Source organism: Natrix helvetica (genome assembly GCF_964273705.1).
Source record: "Natrix helvetica genome assembly, chromosome: 9".
NCBI classification, from domain to species: Eukaryota; Metazoa; Chordata; class Lepidosauria; order Squamata; family Natricidae; genus Natrix; species Natrix helvetica.
In genome coordinates this window covers 15,856,868-15,880,330 of record NC_138560.1, presented here as the reverse complement: position 1 = coordinate 15,880,330, position 23,463 = coordinate 15,856,868, and the positions used below count along the sequence as shown (strand labels likewise).

The window sequence follows — 23,463 nt, the reverse complement described above, 5'->3', positions numbered from 1 at the left end:
AGAACTGGTTTAATGAAAAGAAGGACTAGGGGAGACATGATAGCAGTGTTCCAGTATCTCAGGGCTTCCACAAAGAGGAGGGAGTCAAACTACTCTCCAAAGCACTGAGTGTAAAACAAGAAGCAATGGGTGGAAACTAATCAAGGAGAGAAGCAACAATTAATCAGTGGAACAAGCTTGCCTCCAGAAGTTGGGAATGCTCCAACACTGGAAGTTTTTAAGAAGATAAGTTGTGAATGCTCCAACACTGGAAGTTTTTAAGAAGATAAGTTGTGAATGCTCCAACACTGGACGTTTTTAAGAAGATAAGTTGTGAATGCTCCAACACTGGAAGTTTTTAAGAAGATGTTGGATAACCATTTGTCTGAAGTGGTGTAGGGTTTCCTGCCTAAGCAGGGGCTTGGACTAGAAGACCTCTAAGATCCCTTCCAACTCTGTTATTCTACCTACTTGCCTTCCTGCCTGCCTACCTACCTATCCATCTATCCCTCCCTCCCTCCACCCACTCAACCACCCACTCACCCACCCACCAACCCACCCACCCACCCACCCACCTACCCACCCGCCTACCTACCTACCTACCTACCTACCTACCTACCTACCTACCTACCTACCTATCTCTATCATCTGCCTTATCTATCTTGTGGCTGTATGAGCTTTAGGCTGATACTGGTGTGATGGATATAGTGCCATGTTGACTTTCAAAATCAAATCTAAAATACACAGCTTAGGCAAGATGCAGACGTTAAACTAATGCTTGTTGGATGGGGAATTCTGGGCATTGAAGTCCAGATATCTTAAAATTTGCCAGGTTTGAGAAGCACTGTGTTAAACAGACCACCCTGATTTAGCCTACTGTGTGAAGCCAGTCAATATTTTAATGAAGATAAATGTGGGCTGCAGGGGAGACACATCTGCAGGTGCAAGCTGAATTCCATGGAGAAAAAAGCAAGGCCCAAATTAAAAAATAAATAAATAAAGACTCCACTTTAGTCCTGGAACGACCCAGTTGTTTCCTCATACGGGGGCGTTTCCCCCTCCCCCACTTTCTCTGGATCTTGTTTGCGCCTGGAAATGCTGATAGCGATGTGAAAAAAATGCTTTGCTGGGGCCCTGGAAGGATGTTGAGAAAGTAGATGAATTCATTAATTTAAAATCAAAATAAAATCTGTATCTTGATTTAGATCACAGGGCATTTCAGCCCGAGCATTTCTGGCGGTGCATTTTTCATATCGGTGTATCTTTGCACGAAAGGCCCAAGAGAAAGCGAAGATGCATCCTTGCATGGAAGGCACGGATCCATCGTTTTGCCAAGAGCCGAGATGCTCACTGAAGCTGCAATAGGAACGGAGATGCTGCTTTTGAATGCATCACACATGTCATCAAAGAGCTGCCAGATCCGCAGCAGAGTCTATTTGGTTGCGTGCAAGGATTTTAAAAATACCCTGCCTGGCTGCTGAGTGGCACTTCAGCACTTCTCCCCACCTTGTCTGGGCCTTCATTTTCAGCTGATGCCCAATGTTCACTCACCATATTCAAAGTGATCCTCTTCTAAATATTTACCATGTCAGGGATGGGCTACTGGGGCTCGCAGGGATTCGGGAGAACTGCTAGCTAGGTTTCTGTACAGTTTGGAGAATCTCCAAATCCCACTCCTGGCTGGCCTCGCCCACCCCTCCCCTCCCCTCAACGGAGTCCCCACGCGGCCCGTTTTGGATGCAGGTAAGTGCAGGGCACACGGAGGCTCGGGAAGGGCAAAAAACAGACCTACCGGAAGTTTGGGAAGGCCAGAAATGGGCCTGTTTCGGGCCTCCAGAGCCTGGGGGCAAGCTCAAGGAAAGTCTCCAGAGCCAGAGAGGGCAAAAACGCCCCTCTCCCATGGTACAGGTTGCTCTTTTTTCCTGCTGATTTTAAGGAACTGGATGATATTGAGGCAGGCAGCTGTTGACGTCTGTGATCCATCCAGGGATGGGCTCCTTCAAAAATTTTAGCAATGGGGTCTCTGCCCGATTGCTGGGAGGGTGTGGCCTAGTTGGCCTCCTGCACCATGCCGAGGGGGCTGTTTTCGCCCTCCTCGGGCTCTGGAGGCTTTCCTTGAGCCTCCCACGGGCTCTGGAGGCCCTCCTGAGGCCGGAAATGGTCCTGTTTCTGGCTTTTCAGAACTTCCGGGAGGCCCATTTTTCACCCTCCCCGAGCCTCTGAGCAGGCCCTGTATTTACCTGGCAATCCCAAACGGGCCGCGTGGGGACTCCTGGGAGGGGTGGGGCAGGGTGGGATGGGCGGGGCCCAGGGGTGAAATGCTACCAGTTTGGGCCGGTTCGCCAGAACCTGTAGTAAAAAATGCTACTGGTTCGCAGAACTGGTAGTAAAAAAAATACTAAAAAAAGTTTTTTTAAAAAAGTTCCAACGATTGCACACCGCACAGCCAAAAACAGAGGGTGCAGGGGCCGTTTTTCCTCCCAGCCAAAAACGGGGGATGGGGGTGGGTCAAAAACGGGGTGGGTCAAAAATGGGGTGGGGGGGTGGGGTCCATTTTTGCTCCCAGCAGGCTTCCTTGAAGCCTGCTAGACTAAAAACAGGGATGTGGGGGGTACTGAGAAAGAAAGAAGGAAAGAAAGAAAGAAAGAAAGAGAGAGACAGACAGAGAGAAACAGACAGAGAGAGAAAGAAAGGAGAAAAAGAAAGAAGAAAGAAAGAAAGAAAGAAAGAAAGAAAGAAAGAAAGGGAGGGAAAAAGGAGAGGAAGGAAACCTGGTACTAGACACAGCTTCAGAGAATAATCCAGGGCTGGAAGGGGCCTGGAGGTCATCTAGTCCAACCCTGCTCCAGCAGGACATTGTTAAAGTGACTTTCTGTTTTTTGATTCCCCCAGTTACATGACTACATAGTCACATGACCCCACCAAGCCACGCCCACCAAGCCACGCCCACAGAAATAAAAAAAATTAGATTTCACCACTGGTGGGGCCAGTGAAGGGTGGGATTTGCAGGTTCTCCGAGCTGGGCAGATTCTTAGCTAGAGTGTCTCCCGAACCCATGCAAGCCCGCAGCAACCCACCCCTGGATCCATCCCTCTGCTTTGTGACCTGATTGCTGTCGTAGCATTTCCTCAATTTCTGTTGAGCTCTCTAGGTCAGAAGTAGAAGTTTCCTCTCCCCGGTTTACTATTAAGTAGCTATGCTCTAAAGAGAGTTATGACGGTGTATAGCCAGAGTAAATTAACTGGGAGAGAGTAATCGTTACTCCGTAATCGGAGAGGTCTTCTGGAATTACCAGGCAAGGAAAGGGAGAGTGATTTCTGAAGAGTCCCTTGTGAGTCTTCTTCCTACTAATTGTGTTTCTCGCGCAGATGCAGCCAAGGGTATTTTATTTTGTTGCACCAGCTGGTTCCTCCAAAAGGGGGGGGGACCTCACCAGATAGGCTTACCTTCTGCCAAACCACCTGCAGAAAAAGGCGGAATAACGCTTAAAAGCAGCCATATGGGCTCTTTAATGAAAACATCACTTCCAGTAGATTTGCGTTGGGATGCGTGCAGGACATCCAGGGAGGCAGATGGAATCCGATCAGGAGCCACAGATTGAATTGTCGGCTGACGAGAGGAGCTGGGGGTGGGGGGAGAGAGAGAAAGAGAGGAAGTTTCTGATTGAATAGGGGTGGCTAAGCACTGACCTCATGCTAGGTATTTCTGAGACGAGAAATTCTTCATGTCTCGTTTGCATCTTAATATAGTTGAGCCTCCTGTTGGGGTGTGTGTGTGTGTGTGATGAATTTCCCTGTCCTCTCTAAAAATCTCTCTTTGTTCTGGGGGATGAAAGCAAGCCTTGGAGACTTTGATGATTTCTGCATCAAATATTATTGTTCAATATTTATAGTTACGGTATTTATTATATTTGTACCATAAATGCCAGACCATTATCGCATCCCCAAACAGCTCCTCTACGGTCAGCTGTCTCAAGGAAAGCGATCGCATAGGGGGACAAAGGAAGCGATGCAAAGAGGCGTTGGAAGCCTCCTTCAAGTCCCTGGATATCGACACCACCTCCTGGGAAACCCTGGCACAAGACGGATCGACATGGCACACATTGATTCACCAAGGCTGCCAGACATCTGAGGACAGAAGGACAACCACAGCACAAGAGAAGCGAGGCACTCCGCAGAGCCAGAGCTGCAAATGCTGCAGCAATGGTGCCCACACAGGTCTGCCCAAGCTGTGGCAGAATATTTCGTGCCCGTATAGAACTGCAGACACATCGTGGACAGTCCACAACCTGTTAGATATCAAGGTCCTCTTCGAACATGATGAAGGAACACCATCACCATAAGTGTACCTTTATATACTGTAGTAGACAGGCTTCAAGTAGTAAATGTCTTCCTCTGTTTAAAAACTGCCTCTTGTGCAGATGATCTTCAACTTACAACGGTTCATTTAGTGACCATTCAAAGTGGCAACTTCTGCGACTTGTGACTGTTTTTCACACTTATGACGGTTGCAGCATCCCCATGGTCACATGAATCAAAATTCAGATGCCTGGCAACTGACTCATACTCATGACCATTGCAGTGTCCCTGGGTACCTGTGATCCCCTTTGGCGAGCTTCTGATAAGCAAAGTCAATGGGGAAGCCAGGTTCACTTAACAACTGTGTTACTAACTTAACAACTACAGTTACTCACTTAACAACTGAGGGCAGGACAAGAAGCAACGGGTGGAAACTATCCAAGGAGAGAAGCAACTTAGAACTAAGGAGAGATTTCCTGACAGTGAGAACAATTAATCCGTGGAACAACTTGCCTCCAGAGGTTGTGAATGCTCCAACACTGGAAGTTTTGTAAGAAGAGATTGGATAACCATTTGTCTGAAGTGGTGTAGGGTTTCCTGCCTAAGCAGGGGGTTGGACTAGAAGACCTCCAAGGTCACTTCCAACTTTCTGTTCTGTTCTATTCTATTCCACTGCACCACACTACACCACACCCCAGGCAAAATATACATAGCTGCGTAAATTTTGTGTCCCATGAAATAAATAGACCAAATGAGATTTCCTGAGAAGTTACGGAGAATTAAGTAAGTATTAACTGGCTCTGCAACTTAAAGGCTTTTGCCAACAATGGCCTGATAGTGATTTGTTGGTATGTATGTATGTATGAAGCATTAAAATCAGAGGGGGTACTCAGCAGGTTCTGACCAGTTCTGGAGAACCAGTAGTAGAAATTTTGAGTAGTTCGGAGAACTGGTAAATACCACCTGTGGCTGGCCCCGCCCCATCTATTCTCTGTCTCCCAAGTCCCAGCTGATCGGGACAGAATGGGGATTTTGCCGTAACTTTCCCCTGGAGTGGGAAGGGAATGGAGATTTTACAGTATCCTTCCCCTGCCACGCCCACCAAGCCACACCAACAGAACCGGTAGTAAAAAATTTTTGAATCCCACCACTGATTAAAATGCATGCACTTCTGTGATAAGCACACAGATAATTATTTCCTAACTTTACAAATAGGTGCCAAAGACATCATCTTTGATGTGCAATTGCAGCACCTGACCACAAGCACAAAGAACAAGTCTCTACTGCTCCATCTCTCCCATGACTATGGCTTTCATCCTCGATTACGCATTACTGAACATTGGAGTTGTGCAATTGGAAGACGTGCTTCAGAATCCATGGGACTGCGCAAGCCACATCACTTAAAAAGAGCGGTGTCTTTTTTTCCCCAAGGTCCTCCTTCTTTGAGGAAAGAAAAAGCTAGCTACTTTAATGAGTCACCTCAAATGCAGCCCAAGAAAACTGCAGCTTTTCTCATGTTTTTTCAAGTTCAGCCCCTAGTGAACATTTACCCCCCTCTTCTGTATAATTGAAGAGTATGGTTAAACTTTTTTCTGGAAAGATAAAAAAGGAAAAAAAGTTGAAGAAAAGTAGAAAAGAAAGAAAAAAAGGAGAAGGAAAATAGTGGGGGAAAAGATTTAATTTCTTGATTTGAAATAGTTCAGTGTTGGACAGAGATGATGTTAAGACTGTGAATTATTGTGAGATTATTGAATTAGTGAAAGATGGGATTCCTACATATTCCTCAACTATTGTTCTGACCGAGGCTTCCCAAGAGCATGAAGCAAACTTCTTGTCCTGACAAAAACCCCTTTTATTAATTTACTGTGAATTCGGCTCATTCACATCCAGCAAAGTCTTTCAAGGGAGGATTTACCGTCACAGACCTTCTCTGGCTTGGAGAGCTGATAGGCCGATATCTGTAAAACTTGGCAAGGAGTCTTGGAGAGTCATGAATCAATTAAGCGAACTAATGGTCTCCTGCAAACTCCCCTCCCCTTTCGCGCCTCTTTTATGTCCTCTCTGAGAGGGGCCATTCATCATCCACTTGTGGCCTTACTCCCAAGTTGATCCCTGTTCTTTAGCTGTTCCCTTCATCTGGCAACTCTGCGCATGCACACACTGGGAACAGGCTCCAGCTGTTTGTCTGCCCCACTGATGTCTGACTCTGAAGGCAGTTGATCATTGGCACAGAGCCCTCATCAGAGCCTTCCCCAGACTCCAGGACTGGCCCATGTTTCTCCCCAATCTTCTCACTGTCCGAATCTGCTGCCAGCTCTGCTCGCCGCTGGTGGGTCACAACATCAATTGCTCCTTCTTCCTAATTTCTTCTGCTCTCCTTCATTTTCCCCTCTTATCTGATAGCCGGGCTATTTCTGAAAACAGGTCTGGCACCCTTTGGCAAGTGTTGGGGGGAAGTGAATGAGAGTTTTGCTCGGTGCAACTGTTCCTTTGGGTCTGTGACCTATCAGTTAGGCTATTTCTGAAGATCAGTCTAGCACTCTTAAAATGCTAGGAAGCTCACCTAAAACAATTACCTACTCTGATTTGTTTCATCTAGTAGAGAAATGGGAGGGAACCTCTGGAAAACTAGGACAAGGCAGCTGATAACTGGCATACGGCTCTGGTCCCCTCTCTGCCTCCGACACAGAGCCCTCATCAGAGCCTTCCCCAGACTCCAGGACTGGCCCATGTTCCTCCCCAACCTCCTCACTGTACGAATCCGCTGCCAGGTCTGCTGGCGGGCCACAACAACCATCTTGAAACTAAAGAACATGTAAGAATCCCAATCCCAATACAGTAATGACAGTGTTACTAAAATATTATTCCCCCCTTTGAAACGGAATTGGTTCCTACCGTATCTCATACCTAATGAACCGTTAAAAAGAAAAAAAACTGCAGAAAAGTTATTCATCCGATAACTGGGTGTATGAATGCACAAATAACTCTTTCTGCTGGTTCTTTTGCCTGACATAACTAGGTTGCTATATCGATGTGGATTCATCCGTCACACGCAATGAAAGAATTTGCCAGGTAGGAGAATCCTTCCTCAGTTGGCAAAGTCCGAGTTTCTTCTTACTTTGCTTCTCTGACAAAAGAATAAATAGTGCCATAGTCATTCCCTTAGGATTACGTTTCTGCCCCTTCAGCAATCTGCAAGTTATTTACTTACTTTGGCTGTATGGAATCATTTACATGGCCATTAGCATTTAATTTAGGAGAGGCTGTCAGTTATGGCCCCAGGGAACAAGAACCTGAGAAGGGTGTAAAAACTGCACTCAGAGCAACCTTTATAAGCCAGGGAAGACGGTTAGGAAAAGTTTTGGATTGGATGTTGAAATGCTTCCCTGAGGTGAATTCTTACATTTGGGATGCTAGCACACATCAAAGAAAAAACGTTTTAGCCTCTTTTGGTCCATGTCACGCTCTGTTTGATTGCTTCTTCCTCTTAACCTAGGAAGTAGCACTAGCAATAGCACTTAGACTTATCTACCACTTCATTCTGGTTTTACAGCCCTCTCTAAGTGGTTTACAGAGTCAGCTTATTGCCCTCAACAATCTGGGTCCTCATTTTACCGACCTCATAAAGATGAAGGGCTGAGTCAACCTTGAGCCAGTCAGAATCGAACTCCTGGCAGTGAGCAGCCTGAAATACTGCATTCTAAGCGCTGGGAGGGAAGGGAAGGGAAAGAAAGGAAGGAAGGAATAGCACTTAGACTTATATACCACTTCAGAGTGCTTTACAGCCCTCTCTAAGCAGTTTACAGAGTCAGCATATTGCCCCCCAACAATCTGGGCCCTCATTTTACCCACCTTGGGAGGATGGAAGGCTGAGTCAACCTTGAGCCTGGTGAGATTCGAACTGCCGCACTGCAGCTAGCAGTCAGCTGAAGTAGCCTGCAGTACTGCACTCTAACCACTGTGCCACCTTGGCTCAAATCATTGTGAATTTTTCTTTAAAATTCTGAAATAAGACAGTTCTGTGCTATATCATTGCCTCAACCTTGCAAAAGATGTAGTTTTATTGTACAGGTAATCCTTTCCTTTTTGGACTTGGCTTGTAGCACACCTGGCCAGTGCATCACAAGGATCTTTAGTTGAATGGAGTATTAGACAGGTAGTCCTCGATGTATGACCACAATTGAGCCCAAAATTTTTGTTGATAAACAAGGCCATTATTAAGTAAGCCCCATTTTATGCCCTTTTATGCCATGGTTGTTAAATGAAGCACTGCATGTGTTAAATTAGTAAAACCGTTGATATGTGGATCTGTTTTCCCCATTGACTTTGCTTGTCAGAAGGTCGCAAAATAATATTTGTTTATCAATTTTAATAAACCTTCCTTATGTAATTAATCCTTCTCTTATGTTACCATATTTCTAATTTCTGTTTCTGCTACTTAGCCATTGATAAAATGATTCCCATGTTAAAAAGTATTCAGTTTCTTCCTTTCCCTTAATTTTAAGTGTTGATCTATCCATTCCTGCACATTCTAATATTTTCTTTTATTACATTTTCCTCTATAGGAATCTCTTCACTTTTCTATTGTTGTGCAAACACAATTCTAGCTTCTGTTAACATATGTAAAATTAAGTATGTATTCCCTTTATTGTATTTTTCTGGCAAAATGCCCAACAAAAATGTTTCTGGTTTTAGATCTATATGCTGCTTTACCATTTTTTCAACCATGTATGTATTTTTCTCCAATATTTTTTGCCTTGTAACTTTAGAACCCCCGTCTATGTGTACATGGCTGGAACTTCCTCTCTCTTAAAGCTGTTTTTAGGTCATTTCGCAAACACATCAGGATAGGAGAAGAAGGAATGTTTCTTTCAGAACTGAAATTAATAAGATTTTTAGGAAATCGTTTGCAGTGATAATGCTGGAATTCTGACAAGTAATTTTGCTTTCAAATGTGGAAATTAGTTATAGGCAGTTAATTCTGGCTTTCTGCCTCCTGCGCTTTTGGTTTAATGGGAAGACTGTTGGTCACTTCTGGGAAGCTGTCCTTGGGCTCTGTTTGCATAATGGCTCCTAGCCATGTCCTCAAAGGGAGCATCCTTGGATAATAATTGTTCAAGCTAGTAGCATCATCAGACCTCATGGCAGAACCAACCCATTGTATGTGGGAAAAAATACTAGTGATTTTCCATGCTGGTAAAAGGCATAAAGGTAAAGTTGTGTGAAGGAAAATAGATGGAGTTGAATTAGGTTTAGCTGGAAAAATAAAGCTCCCCACATAACATAGAAGAAGTTGGACACAGAGACGATGAGGCTGGAGCACGCACAGTATGTAGTATAGCTTTTATTGTCATTGTACATCATGTATACAACGAAATTAGTTTTAGCCTCACTGGTGCAATCCATGACAAAAAACATAAACAACATAAATAGTATAAAGAATAATCCTTATGCAAGTAATTAGAGAAAAGAAAAAAGAAAAAGAAAGAAAAACTAGTCATATGTTTCCGCCTGTTCATGGAGTGATTGTGGTTGTGTTTAAGAGTCTTACAGCCAAAGGATAGAAACCATTTTTAAACCGATTTGTTTGGCTGGCTATGCTTCGATGTCTTCTGCCCGATGGTAGAAGTGCGAAGAGACACTGACCAGGGTGTTCTCTGCTGCTCTAAAGTAATAGGGACTAAACTAGCTAGAGTAGATTGTAAGAGTAAGGATTTGGAGTAAACATTAGGATGAACTTATTGATAAAGCAAGCTATTCAATAGCGGAACAAACAATTTAGGAAGATAAAAAAATTCTTGGAGATTTCTAAGTTGGCTCTCCACCAGTGGTGGGATTCAAATTTTTTTACTACCGGTTCTGTGGGCATGGCATGGCTGGATGGGCGTGGCAGGGGAAGGATACTGTAAAATCTCCATTCCCTCCCTGTTCCAGGGGAAGGTTACTGCAAAATCCCCATTCCCTTCTGATTAGCTGGGACTCAGGAGTCAGAGAATAGATGGAGGTGGGGCCAGTCAGAGGTGGTATTTACCGGTTCTCCGAACTACTCAAAATTTCCACTACCGGTTCTCCAGAACTGGTCAGAACCTGCTGAATACCACCTCTGCTATCCACCTATCAGAGGTGCTAGATTAGAGCCATGGATTACTTAAACTATATTAGCAGGAGATGGGACAAGAAGATCTTTGAGACATTTCTAACTTTATGATTCTGTAATAATACTGCCTAAAAGTTGCTGACTCCAAATCAAATCTTTATCACGATCATAGACCATTGACTTTGCTTGTCAGAAGGTCGCAAAATAATATTTGCTTATCAATTTTAATAAACCTTCCCTATATAATTAATCCTTCTCTTATATTACCATGTTTCTAACTTCTGTTTCTCCTACTTAGCCATTGATAAAATGATTCCCATGTTAAAAAATATTCAGTTTCTTCCTTTTCCTTAATTTTAAGTGTTGATCTATCCATTCCTGCACATTCTAATATTTTCTTTTATTACATTTTCCTCTATAGGAATCTCTTCACTTTTCTATTGTGCAAACACAATTCTAGCTTCTGGAACAAGAAGATATTTCAGACATTTCTAACTCTATGATTCCGTAATAATACTGCCAAAAAGCTGGTGACTCAAGATCACATCTTTATCATGATCATGGACCAGCAGAGGTGGCTCCAAGTTATAATTTGACGAGAGCTTTCTTTTCTGACAAGAAAACTCTGCAAGTAGACTTAGGAATTGGGAATTGGTTCTTTGAATTTGGTTTCTTGGGGAAAAAACCAGTGTGGCCATCTGGTATGTTCCTTGTGTGTTGAGAATTCAACTCCCTGAGTTCTCAACCATCATAAGCATCATGGCTTGGAATGTTGGCTTGGTGGTCCTCACACTTTTACAGGATTAAGAGAAGAAAACCCTTAATACATCTATACTTAGCTGGAGGACAGAAGTATTTGCTTTGCTCCTTGTCTCGCCTAAAAGGCAGCCTAGTTCCTTTTTAGTCTCCTTGGGGCTTGTTGGAGTGCCAAAAGAATTTGAGGCACTCCTTCTTCCTTTCAGTTAAAAATGCACGAAAAGTCAATGCTGGTTTAGCAACCGTTGCTGCTGCTACCACCATTCTTATTTGAAGTTGGACAAGTTTCGATTGAGCCACAAATCACAAGAACACATTGAGGGCACAGAATATTTCCCCCCTGGAAAAATTAGATCTTGCAGAAATCGTGCCCTTGTACTTTGATACCGAATGCATTCAAACCAGTGGTGGGATTCAAATAATTTAACAAACGGTTCTCTGCCCTAATTATTTCTTCCAACAACCAGTTCACCAAACTGCTCAGAAAGTTAACAAGCTGTTCTCCCGAAGTGGTGCGAACTGGCTGAATCCCACCACTGCCTCAAACTGTATGGAGAGAGTTTAATTATTTCATCATGTAAATTTCTTCTTGGAATCCTGGTTAATTACATATGGACTCAAGGAGCCATATTGTAAACCAGGATTATTATTATGGTTCATCACACAATCAGCCAGATGTTTAGAATGGATTTGGCCTTTTTTATTCACCTATTGAGTTCTTCCCAAGGATCTGGGATAGGCAGATGATGTTATTATAATCACTAGAAAATATTATAGTCCATCAACTATTTGTTTGGTACCAAGTGCCAAAAGACTAAAGTTTTGGCAGCCATGAGAGTGTTAGAAGTTCAACTGTGAAACATTCAACTTTTATCTTTAAGAAAAAATGTCCCCGGCTGATTTTATGCTTGTCAAACATCTATTAAAAGCAACAGAGTTTGCAAGGGACAGGGGGAAGAGGGCAGGAGTGATGAAGAAGAAACAGTCATGCTAGCTTAGAATATGCATTCATTTGTAACAGGAAGAGTCCTGGTTTTGTAGTTATTTTTACCTGGACTATTATGGTTTATCATTGTACTGTTTAAGAATGAGTATCCCGACAGAAGAGAAGATTTGTAGCTCAGTGGCGTCACTGTGGCGTCCTTGGTACTGTCTCACCTTGGTTGTTTTCGTGCAGATATTTCATTTACCCAGCTAGGTGGCATCATCAGTAATGAAAGCCATGCTGAAATGGGGCTAGGTGAGCTTGTTTAGTGTATCATGAGGACCCAGATTGTTGGGGGCAATATTCTGACTCTGTAGCCCCTCAAGGCTGTGTGTTCTCTCCACTTCTCTTTATACATCAATGACTGCATTTCAAAAGATCCCTCTGTTAAAATACTGACGTTTGCAGATGATACAACCGTGATGGGTCTCATTCAGGGCCGGATTTTCCTTTAGGCTAACTAGGCTTCAGCCTAGGGCCTCAAGATCAAGAGGGGACTTTTATTTTTATTTATTATCCGTGCCACATTTTTTTATAAAGGTTAGTACCAATTACAACATGTTTCATTTAATATATTGATATATATCACAGTAATGATGTATTTTATTATCTCTCATGTAATTTACAAACTTAAAAATGGGAGGTGAAAGGGCCCCATAAGTGGAATAGCCTAGGGCCTCTTTTCATCTAAATCCGGCCCTGGTCTCATTCGAGACAACGATGAATCTGCATACAGACGGGAGGTTGAACAACTAGCCTTCTGGTGCCACCAGAACAATCTTGAACTAAATACACTCAAAACGGTAGAAATGGTGGTCGATTTCTAGGAGGAAACCCACCTATACTACCATTTCTTACAATACTAGACAACACAGTATCAACAGTAGAGACTTTCAAGTTTCTAGGTTCTATCGTATCTCAAGTCTTAAAATGGACACCTAACATCAAAAATGTCGGCAAAAAAGCACGACAAGGAAATGTTCTTTCGGCGCCAGCGTTCTTTCAGGAAGTTAAAACTGCTGAAAGAGCTGCTGATTCAGTTCTACAGAGGAATTATTGAGTCTGTCATCTTCATCTCTATAACTGTCTGGTTTGGCTCTGCAACCCAACAAGACAGCCACAGACTTCAATTATACAAATTCCTTGTGTGTCCAATCACACTTGGCCAATAAAGAATTCTATTCTGTAAACCGTTTAGATGTGGCTGCAAAGCACCATGAAGCTGTATATAAATCTAAGTACTATTGCTATTATAGGAAACCAAACGAATTCATTAGAACATTGGCTAACCCAGGCCATTATGTTAGTTAGACGTAATAACATTTCTTTTGTTTGTTGCAGCAAGTTAGGTGAAGTCCCTTTTTGGGAGAGGGGCGGTCTAAAAATCTAAGAAATAAATAAATAAATAAATAAATAAACTATGCTTATTATGTTTATTAATTATATTTATCATCCTGGGTTTAGCCCGTTGTACCTATTCATATGCTGAAGCTTTACAATCCTCCCTCTTTGAAAAAAAAATTAAAATTCAAACCGGCCTTCCTGATGAGGTTTCACTTTTAGAAAGCCATCCTGAAGGAACAGAATGACCCGATGTCAGAATTTCTGTGGTTTATTTATTATTTTATCCCCTCTGTATCCACCTAGCTCCCAATGACTCTTGTTGCTAAATTATCCATGGCTCGTGGCCTCTTGGCTGAAGTCGGTAGCCTTTTAAAACGGGTCTTCTATTTTTTGTGTGCGCATGCTGTCCCATAGATCAGGCTTAGACAAGCTATCAGTGGCTCTTGCCAAACTCCTTCGAAAGATGTCGAAAGAAATCCGGGATGGTCCTGCCAACTCTGTAGCTAGTTCACTGCAAGCATGTGGTCCTGTATCTGGGACAAAGAATTGGCAGTTTCAGGGATTGCTGGATGCTCTCCAGCCCCATGGCACTTGTTCTCCATCCAGTCACAGGCTGTTTGCCGCTTCTGACCAGAGCTGCATTGATTTCATGCAAGCTTTGCATGCTGAACGTCCCTGCTCAGATTCTCCCAGTCCTGTGGCCGTGTTTACAAATGCCTCACTTCCGGAATTACCTAAAACGGCCCAATTCTCCTCAACGTACCCTCATTTTAAAAAGATGCCCATCTCTGTGCATTTTTTTTGTCTATGGCAGGGGTGTCAAACTCGATTTCATTGAGGGCCACATCAGGGCTGTGTTTGACCTTGGGGGAGGCAGGGAGTGTGACCAGTTTGAATCACTCATGTCGGGGGCGCCAGCGAAAACGGACTCCTGAGTTCCATTTTTGCTGGCAGAGGCACCGCAGGCCGATTCTTCGCTGTTTCTAGGGCTGCCCCGCAGGCCAGATCTAAGCTTCCTGAGGGCCGAAGGCAGGCTGCGGGCCTTGAGTTTGACACCCCTGGTCTATGGGGACAAATGCTTTTTTTTTGTTACATAGGCTTTGTAGTGTATTTCATACATTCTAATCATGTCCACACGGTTAACATATTAAATCAACCCAGAAATCTGAATTAGTTTATGTTCATAGTAGGGATCGTCATCTCGTTCAAGAAATTTGAGATTGTTTATCAACCCACAACATTTATTACATGAAAATAATTTAATAAAGACTACTTTAACTCATAAGAGGGGCACGGTGGCTCAGTGGCTAAGATGCTGAGCTTGTCAGTCAGAAGGTTGGCAGTTCAGCGGTTCGAATCCCTAGCGCCGCATAACGGAGTGAGCTCCCGTTACTTGTCCCTTAACAGATGGCTGTTAAGGTAGGGAATTGCCTTCTTGTTTTCGTCTGTTTAAGATTGAATCCATTCACTGCCCATATCAGTAGTAACTGAATAGTAACGAATAGTAACAGTACAAAAATGATCTAGTCCATTTTCATGGCTGATTGCAGAGATGGACACTTTTCATTCCAATCTAATTTAACGGGGTTAAGACGCTGAGCTTGTTGATCAGAAAGGTCGGCAGTTCGGCGGTTTGAATCTCTAATGCCACGTAATGGAGTGAGCTCCCATTACTTGTCCCAGCTTCTTCCAACCTAGCAGTTCGAAAGCATGTAAAAATGCAAGTAGAAAAATAGGAACCACCTTTGGTGGGAAGGTAACAGCGCTCTGTGCGCCTTTGGCATTTAGTCATGCCAGCCATAACCATGGAGATGTCTTCAGACAGTGCTGGCTCTTTGGCTTTGAAACGGAGATGAGCACCACCCCCTAGAGTCGGGAACGACTAGCACATATGTGCAAGAGGAACTTTTACCTCTACCTCTACTTTAACTCATAGTACTAAGAATAACAATAACAGCAGCAGCATCAACATTGATCCCTTGAATAGTCTCATTGACCACTTTGGTGGGTTGATATTGACCACTTTGGGGGATCCTGGTTTATGTCTTGAGGTTTGATGTGAGCCCGTGTTGTTTGATTGGTGTATGGTGCACTGTACAGGTCCATTCATACAGGGTAAGTTTGCTAACACGGGAAAAAAAAATTGATTCCCTGTGAGACCCATTTTGCTTCAGGGCAGAGGTTTCTGCTTTGGATTTGGGGATTTAGAAAGCATAAGAAAAAGGAAATAGTGACTTTACTTTACTTTTATTCATATTTATAGACCGCCCCCTCTCCCAAAAGGGACTCGGGGCGGTGACAAGGTTGCCTCTGGCTAAGATTAACCAGTATGAAGAAAAATATAGAAGATGGAGCTCCCTTCCATGCAGAGATTCTAAATCCGTGTTTCTCAACTTCAACAAATTTAAGAGGGCGGACGTTACCTCTCATGGTACGTATGGCAAGATTTATATAGGTCATTTAAACAGCGTTCTCTCCACCTTGGCAATTTTAAGCTGCATGGATTATAACTCCCAGAATTCCCCAGCCAAAAGTGCTGGCTGGAGAATTCTGGGAGTTGAAATCTACATGTTCTAAAAACTGCTAAGTTTGAAAAAATACTGTTTAAATGACCTACATAAATTTTGCCATCTACTGTACCCTGATACACAGATAGGTGTTGGGAAACCTACCCAAGCCCTAAAACAGTGATAATCATTTGCCAAATTTGTATCCTGTCATTACCAAACAAAAATTATCTTATTTTAGTGAAAAAGGAAGGAAAGAAGACAAAGGCACAGGACTTAAAGACTCAGAAAGTTTTTTTTTTAAGAAAGACTATTCAGAAATCAAAATGAGATTGCCCTACATTTAATTTTAACTTTTTGCTTAGTTCCATTTTTTCGCTTTGCCTGTTCCCTTCCCACCTTTGTGTCACTTTGCTAAGTCGTTGGCACCATGCCTCTTCTCCTATCCTGTGTCATTAATCCTGTACAAGAATGTCATAATTTTTCATAACTTATTGATTTCCAGGGCCTGCACATAACTTGTAAAACCACATTTGAATTGACCCAGCAAAGAGACTGCTGCCTTCATTTGGATTTTTGTGGCATAAGAAAATGCCTCAGATTCGCAGCTCAGCAAAACAAGCTTCTCAGCTGGTTGGAAAACCTGAGGTGTGAAGCCGCTGTTCAAACCCTACATTCCTAACATGGTTTGAACAAGCCGGTGGTCCACCCAGCAAATGTTGGCAAATTGGCAACTTTAGAGAACTGGTGTGAGATTACATAGCAGGGTGGAGAGTTTAGTTCAACATTTTGTTCATCCTTAACCTTCTCTTGAAGTTTTGGGCTAGAAGGTGGCCCTCCTCCTGATTAAAGTGGAGGGAACGCTTCCATGCTGGATCACACTAATTTCTTTGTTCTCTCTGACCCACTGAGTTGCTGATTGGTGGAGCGCATACGATGATGTGTCTAAGCCGAACGCAAATATTGGATTTTTCCACTGTGGTTTATAGGCTCCCTACAGTGCCTTTACCTCTCCTTTTACAGCTTCCAGAAAGTCCTCTTTCATCCCGTTGAACTTCAAGAAGGCTGTGGGCAGATGCTAGGTTGCAGGCCACCAAGATGTGGGGGAGCCAGAAACTTTCTTTCAGGGCCCCCATGAGCTGGGAAGCATATTTGAAGACAAGCAGGAGCGAAAAAATCCATTTGATCCGTACTTTTTAAGTCAATTCACCCAATTATCCTTCGGTTTCCCGCCATTTCAGACAGCCGAGGCCAAATGTGAGGAATGACAGGAGCCCTGCTCCAGTAACATCTGGAGGGCAACAGATTTTTCATCTTTATCTCACAACACGAAGTAATTACTTTGCGTGAAAAAATACATTCCCCCAAGCAATTGAGAACACGGTGTATTTTTTAGCAAAGGAGATATTTCTTAAAGCCTGTAAATGCATTGTAGGATATCTATTAGGTGCCACAGGTGAATTTATTTAACACAGCGCGATCACAGTCTCCTTGGATATCTCATAGGAGGCATATTAGGCGGCAGGTGCAAGTTTTGTGCAAAACAAAATATATTGTCTATGCTTGAACATCTCACAAAAACTGGGCCTAATAGAAAAAAGATTGGGGGGGAGGAAGAAGTGGAGGGCAGGGGAGCTCAAATGGCGTTTCAAAACCCTTCCCCAAATTTATAATTGGATAAATGGATGCCTCTAATTTCTCCAGAGGCAGCAGAAATTCTCCAGTAATTCTTCATGGGTGAAACTCTCCCTAAACACAGTTTCTACTAAAGGCCCTTCAGGAGAATATCTTCGGAAAGCTATGTTTCTCAGCCTTGGCGACTTTAAGCCATGTGTACTTCAGCTCCCAGAAGCCCCCAGCCAGGGAGCTGAAGTACACATGGCTTAAAGTCGCCAAGGCTGAAAACCAATGTTCTAATATCTTTCCTTCGTATTAGAGACTGTATTATATAGTGATGACATTGTTGGATAAGGAACCTGAAGACCTATTTAGTCAAAGCTCCCTCAAGGGCTTTGATCATCTTTCTGTCTCAGTGCCATTTATCTCACAGGATTGATGTTTGTGGGGAAAAATAGGAAGAGGAACGCAATGGATGGGCCCCCTGAGCTCCTGAATCAGCAAGCCAACCAGTCAAAGTAAATAACTAAATGTTAGTGTAGAAAGCCAGGAAAGTTGCGGATAGCCAGAGAAATGCTTATACAGTACAATGAAAGGCAGGACATTCACATCATAAACATCCGTTGGCCTCTTCACGGAACCAGGCAAGTCTTATTACATCCCTGCAAGAGAATAACCAGAATATCTCCTCCTCCTCCTCCTCCTCCACCACCACAATACAAAAAATATTACTATTGTTTCCTCCTCCTCCTCCTCTTCCTCCTCCTCTTCCTCCTCCTCTTCCTCCTCCTCCTCCTTCTTTTTCTTCTTCTTCCACTTCTTCCTCCTCTTCTCCTCCTCCTCCTCTTCTCCTCCTCCTCCTCCTCCTCCTCCTTTCTCCTCCTCTTCTCCTCTTCCTCCTTTCTCCTCCTCCTCCTCTCCTCCTCCTCCTCCTCCTTACTTTTCTTCTTTCTCTTCGTCTCTTCCTCCTCCCCCTCCCCCTCCCCCTCCTCCTCCTCCTCCTCCTCCTCCTCCTCCTCCACCACCACCACCACCTCTAAGAAAATATGCAGGAGAATGACTTTGAATGAGCATTTGAATTCCTACATATTTAGAAAGACTCGGCTGTTTATTTTTAAGCTGTGCATAGATTGGGACCGCAGCTTCCCACATCAGCAGAGGCCTTCCTCAGTACCGAGACATAATGGATGCCTATTTGAGAATAGTCCTTTTCAGTCATAACCTCAAAGGTGCAGAATATCCTCCCCTGGGGGGGCTGCCTGGCGCCTCCCTTGTTATTCTTTTCTGCATTTAGTGAGGATCTTTCCACTTTCTCAGTCCTTTCATTCCTCGTATTTTTTTTCGGTCCCTTCCCCATGTTTTGGGGGCATGTATCTCCAAATTGTTTTAGCTATTAAGACACCATTTTAAGCATCTGCTGCCTTTCCAACAATTACTGTTCCCATCTCATCTCCTCCCCTGTCCCCCCCCCCCCAATTCATTTTATGGTGTTCTTCCTTTGATTTGACATGGATTTTTATCTTCTTGCTTTATGGCTGGGTTCCAGGGTGACTAATAAATCTCTGGAAGTAAGAAATAATTTATGGGCATATCCCAAAGCTGCCCGAAGCGGGAGCTACTGTTGGCTGTGTACATAAACACCTTTGCTTCTATTTGCAAGTCAGAAAGCAGGAGGGGTTGATTCAAAACTTTCCTTGTCTACATCCTGGGGGAAATCATCTCCCATACAAAGGCATTTTGTGGATTTGCCTCCTCGCGTTACTAAGGATGTGTGTACATTGGTAGTGAGGGAAAAGTCAGCCTCTTTAACAGAACACAGTGGAAATTTCTGTCCTCTACCTCTGGTCTCGGTTTTAGCACACAGGGGTTTCTGTGTCAAGTCCCCAGATCCATTCCTTGCTCTGTGTTGTGCTTAGAGCAGTGATGGCGAACTTTTTTCTTACGGCGTGCCAAAATTGTGCTGCGCGTGCGTGCCCACTCAATCCTCCCCACCCACCTGTGCACCCGCGCATGACCCCTCCCCAGGCTCTGGAGGCTTTCCTGAAGCACAGAGAGGGTGAAAACGGCCTCCCCCGGCCCTCCGGAAGCCCTCCGGAAGCCGGAAATGGATTGTTTCCAAACTTCCAGTTAGCCTGTTGGGGCTGTTTTTCGCCCTCTCCAACCTACGGACGCTTTCCTAAAGCCTGGGGAGGACGGAAATGGACTCCCCTAGCCTTCCGGAAGGGCAAAAAAAATCAGCTGGCCAGCGTACCGGAGCTGACAGCTGGCGGGCCACCAAATATGGCTCCACATAGGTTGTGTCTGCCATAGGTTCGCCATCATGGGCTCAGAGGCTTATTAAAAGCACATTTGAAATGAACCCGCTTCAGACCTAGCCTGAGGTAACTCTGCCTTCCAAGGAATTTCTCAATGGAAATTTTCGGAAGAACTTCCATGAAGTTCTTCATGGCTCCTGAACGTAGTTTGGTGTAAACCAGGAATGTCCAACTTGAAGACTTATGGACTTACGGACTTCTAAATCTGGCTAGAGAATTCTGGGAGTTGAATGTCGGCAAGTCTTGAGACTGTTAAAAATTACTTACAGCCTGGGCTTTGCTGAAAATAGATAAATTACTTTATTGTACAACGAAATTAAATGCGATCTTCGGTGTACAATGACCGCTCAGGTTGTGGTTATTAAGGAATCATGTGCAGTCATTAAGCACAACATCAGGAGGTGGCTGGTTTCCTCATTGACCTGACTTATTGGAAGCTGGCAGTGAAGATCGGAAGTGGTGATGATGTGATTGTGGAAGCTGTGACCATTGTAACTGTGTGCCGGTTGCCATGTGCCTGAATCATAATCCTGTGACTGTGGGGACACTGCGAAAGCCACAACTTCAAGGACCGGCCATAAGTCTTCTTGTTGAGCACTGTTGTAACTTCAAATGGTTGCCAAACAATAAAATAACTTTAAACAATGCTATGTGATATATGGAAGAATAAAGAAGGAGTTTTTAGGAATTGAAGGGTGATAGTAAGGATATGTGTAAACAATATGAAATAATGAGAATGAAATGCAATAATTATGAGTAACAATATTATGCTTATTTGTATTGAAATGTAGGATACCCAGATATCACACCGTTCACATATTGATATGCTTAAATAATGAAAAACATGTTTGGAAAAAAAAACTTTAAACAATGCTGCTGGATTTGCAAATGCAGTAATAGTTGAGAAATATAATTACTTCACTCTTTCTGTCATAGTGTTAGCTTAAATTTAAGTTCTTATCCCTTTTGATAACCTGTATTTGATTGCACTCATCTTTAGCTTTTGCCAAACCAAAAATGTACTGGATTGGTGACCAGGAGGAGGAAATGCAGGAGCAATTGCCAATATCAGCCCCTTATTCCATAGGCCAGTGATGGCGAACCTATGGCATGCGTGCCACAAGTGGCATGCGGAGCCATTTGTCAGGGCACGCAAGGCGCTGCCCTGTCAGCTGGCCAGTGCGCATGTGCGCGCTGGCCACCTGAGTTCACCTTTTTAAAAGCTATTTTTCGCCTTCCCCAGGCTCCAGAAGCTTTATAGGAGCCTGGGGAGGGCGAAAAGAGCCCCCCCGCCCCCCCGGAGGCTTCAGGGACCGTCCCTGAAGCCTTCAGAACGCTTAAAACCACCCTCCGAGCAAACCGGAAGTGACTTCTGGGTTGCTCGGAGGGTCGTTTTAAGCGTTCCGAAGGCTTCAGGGACCGTCCGGAGGCTTCCCTGACGCCTTCGGAGCGCTTAAAACCACCTTCCGAGCAACCCAGAAGTCACTAGGGCATAGGCAGACCAAGTATCCTACAGAATGTACCTCAGGGCTTTGGGGAAATCTTCAAGAAGTGCCCTATGAAATTAGTTGTTTAGGATAGTGATTGTAATGGTCCCATCCTCACATTATCTGTGGAAGACTATCTCTGATCATATGTAGTCTTCAATAACCCAGACAATAACTCCTCATCCTCTTCCTCCCTACTATGGGTTACGTCTAATGTCTGAAATGGTACAGGATTTCCTGCTTGAGCAGGGGGCTGGACTAGAAGACTTCCAAGGTCCTTCCAGCTCTATTCTGATTCTTCATGTTGCCAAGGTTGGACACCCCTGGTGTAAACCTATTGCAGTTACAAAGCTCTCGGCAGGAGAGGGTGCGATTGATTTGGCATGGATGGTAATCCCAAAGAGCTGGAGGGCAAATTTGCTCAGATAATATCAGGATGGGACACCACTGGGAAATCCAAAGCCTATCCAAAATGAGAAAGGACTCATTTCGTTCCCCAAAGTTCCATCCTGTTAAGAGAATTCATAAATTATCTAAATTGATGGGAATTAAATTAAGGGAAAGGAACAAGAGCGCCGAGCGACTGATTGCCTCTACTTTGCAACATTTTTGTGTTGTCTTTTCCCAGGTTTGATTATCAGGAGCTTTTGCACAACTCTACCTTTTGTATCATCCCACGAGGGAGACGTTTGGGATCCTTCCGGTTCCTAGAAGCTTTGCAGGTACATGATTATTATTACTGTATTGTTCTTAGATTTTTTTATCCCATCTTTTTATATATAAGTCAAGGTGGTGAACATACCTAATCTTCCCACCTCTTTTCCCCACAGCAACAACAGCCCTGCAAGGTAGGTTGGTCTGATGGGGAGGGACTGCTCCAAAGTCACCTAGTCACCTTTCATGCTTAAAGGAGGTTTTGGGTTTCTAGGCCGTGCCTCTTCAGCACTCTATCACACCTCACTAGCTCTATGTCACAGATTTGAATTATTTTGAAAGTTGTTTCCATTTCTTGTAAATACACACATGCATGCATGCACACACACACACACTCCTTTGTACAAACACCAAGGAACAATATAAGGAAAATTTAATATTAAGTACAGTATTCTGTTTAAGATCAAAAGCTCTATTACAGCGATAGCATTTAGACTTCACTGTGCTTTTACAGCCCTCTCTAAGAATTTTACAGAGTCAATCTGGGTCCTCATTTTACCCATCTCATAAGGATGGAGGGCTGAGTCAACCTTGAGCCAGTCAGGATCGAGCTCCTGGCAGTGAGCAAAGTTAGTTTGAAATACTGCATTCTAACCGCAGGGAGGGCGGGAGGGAAGGGAGGGAGGAAGGAAGAAAGGAAGGAAAAAAGGAAGGAAGGAAGAAAAATAGAAATAGCACTTGGACTTACATACTGCTTCACAGTGCTTTACTAGCCCTCTCTAAGGAGTTTACAGTGTCAGCATATTGCTCCCAAAACAATCTGGGCCCTCATTTTACCCATCTCATAAGGATGGAGGGCTGAGTCAACCTTGAGCCAGTCAGAATCGAACTCCTGGCAGTGAGCAGCCTGAAATGCTGCATTCTAACTGCTGGGAGGGAGGGAAGGAAAGGAAGGAAGGAAAGGAAAGGAAAGGAAAGGAAAGGAAAGGAAAGGAAAGGAAAGGAAAGGAAGGAAGCAATAGCACTTAGACTTATATACCACTTCATAGTGCTTTTGCTGCCCGCTGTAAGTGGTTTACAGAGTCAGCCTATTGCCCCCAACAATCTGGGTCCCCATTTTACCCACCTCGGGAGGATGGAAGGCTGAGCCAACCTTGAGCCCGGTGAGATTCGAACTGCCAAATTGCTGGCAGCCGGCAGTCAGCAGAAGTAGCCTGCAGTACTGCACTCTAACCACTGGGCCACCGCAGCTCTTTATACAGATAGTCCTTGACTTACAACCATTTGTTTAGTGACCAGTTGAAATTGCAACTGAAAAAAGTGACTTATGACCATTTCTCATACTTACAACCTTTGGAGCAACCCCATGGTCATTGATAGTATTTATGATAGTTGCTGTGTCCCAGGCCACCCTCTGACAAGCA

At 43.8% G+C, this 23,463-nt stretch overlaps 1 protein-coding gene across 1 annotated transcript in view; it reads left to right on the top strand.

Moving 5' to 3' along the window:
• Nucleotides 1-23,463, top strand: part of EXTL1 (exostosin like glycosyltransferase 1) — a 61,820-nt gene that overhangs the window by 11,343 nt on the left and 27,014 nt on the right. Inside the window, exon 2 of the mRNA XM_081961923.1 lies at nt 22,014-22,107. Coding sequence (XP_081818049.1) covers nt 22,014-22,107 — 94 coding nt within the window. The remainder of the gene's footprint in view (nt 1-22,013; nt 22,108-23,463) is intronic.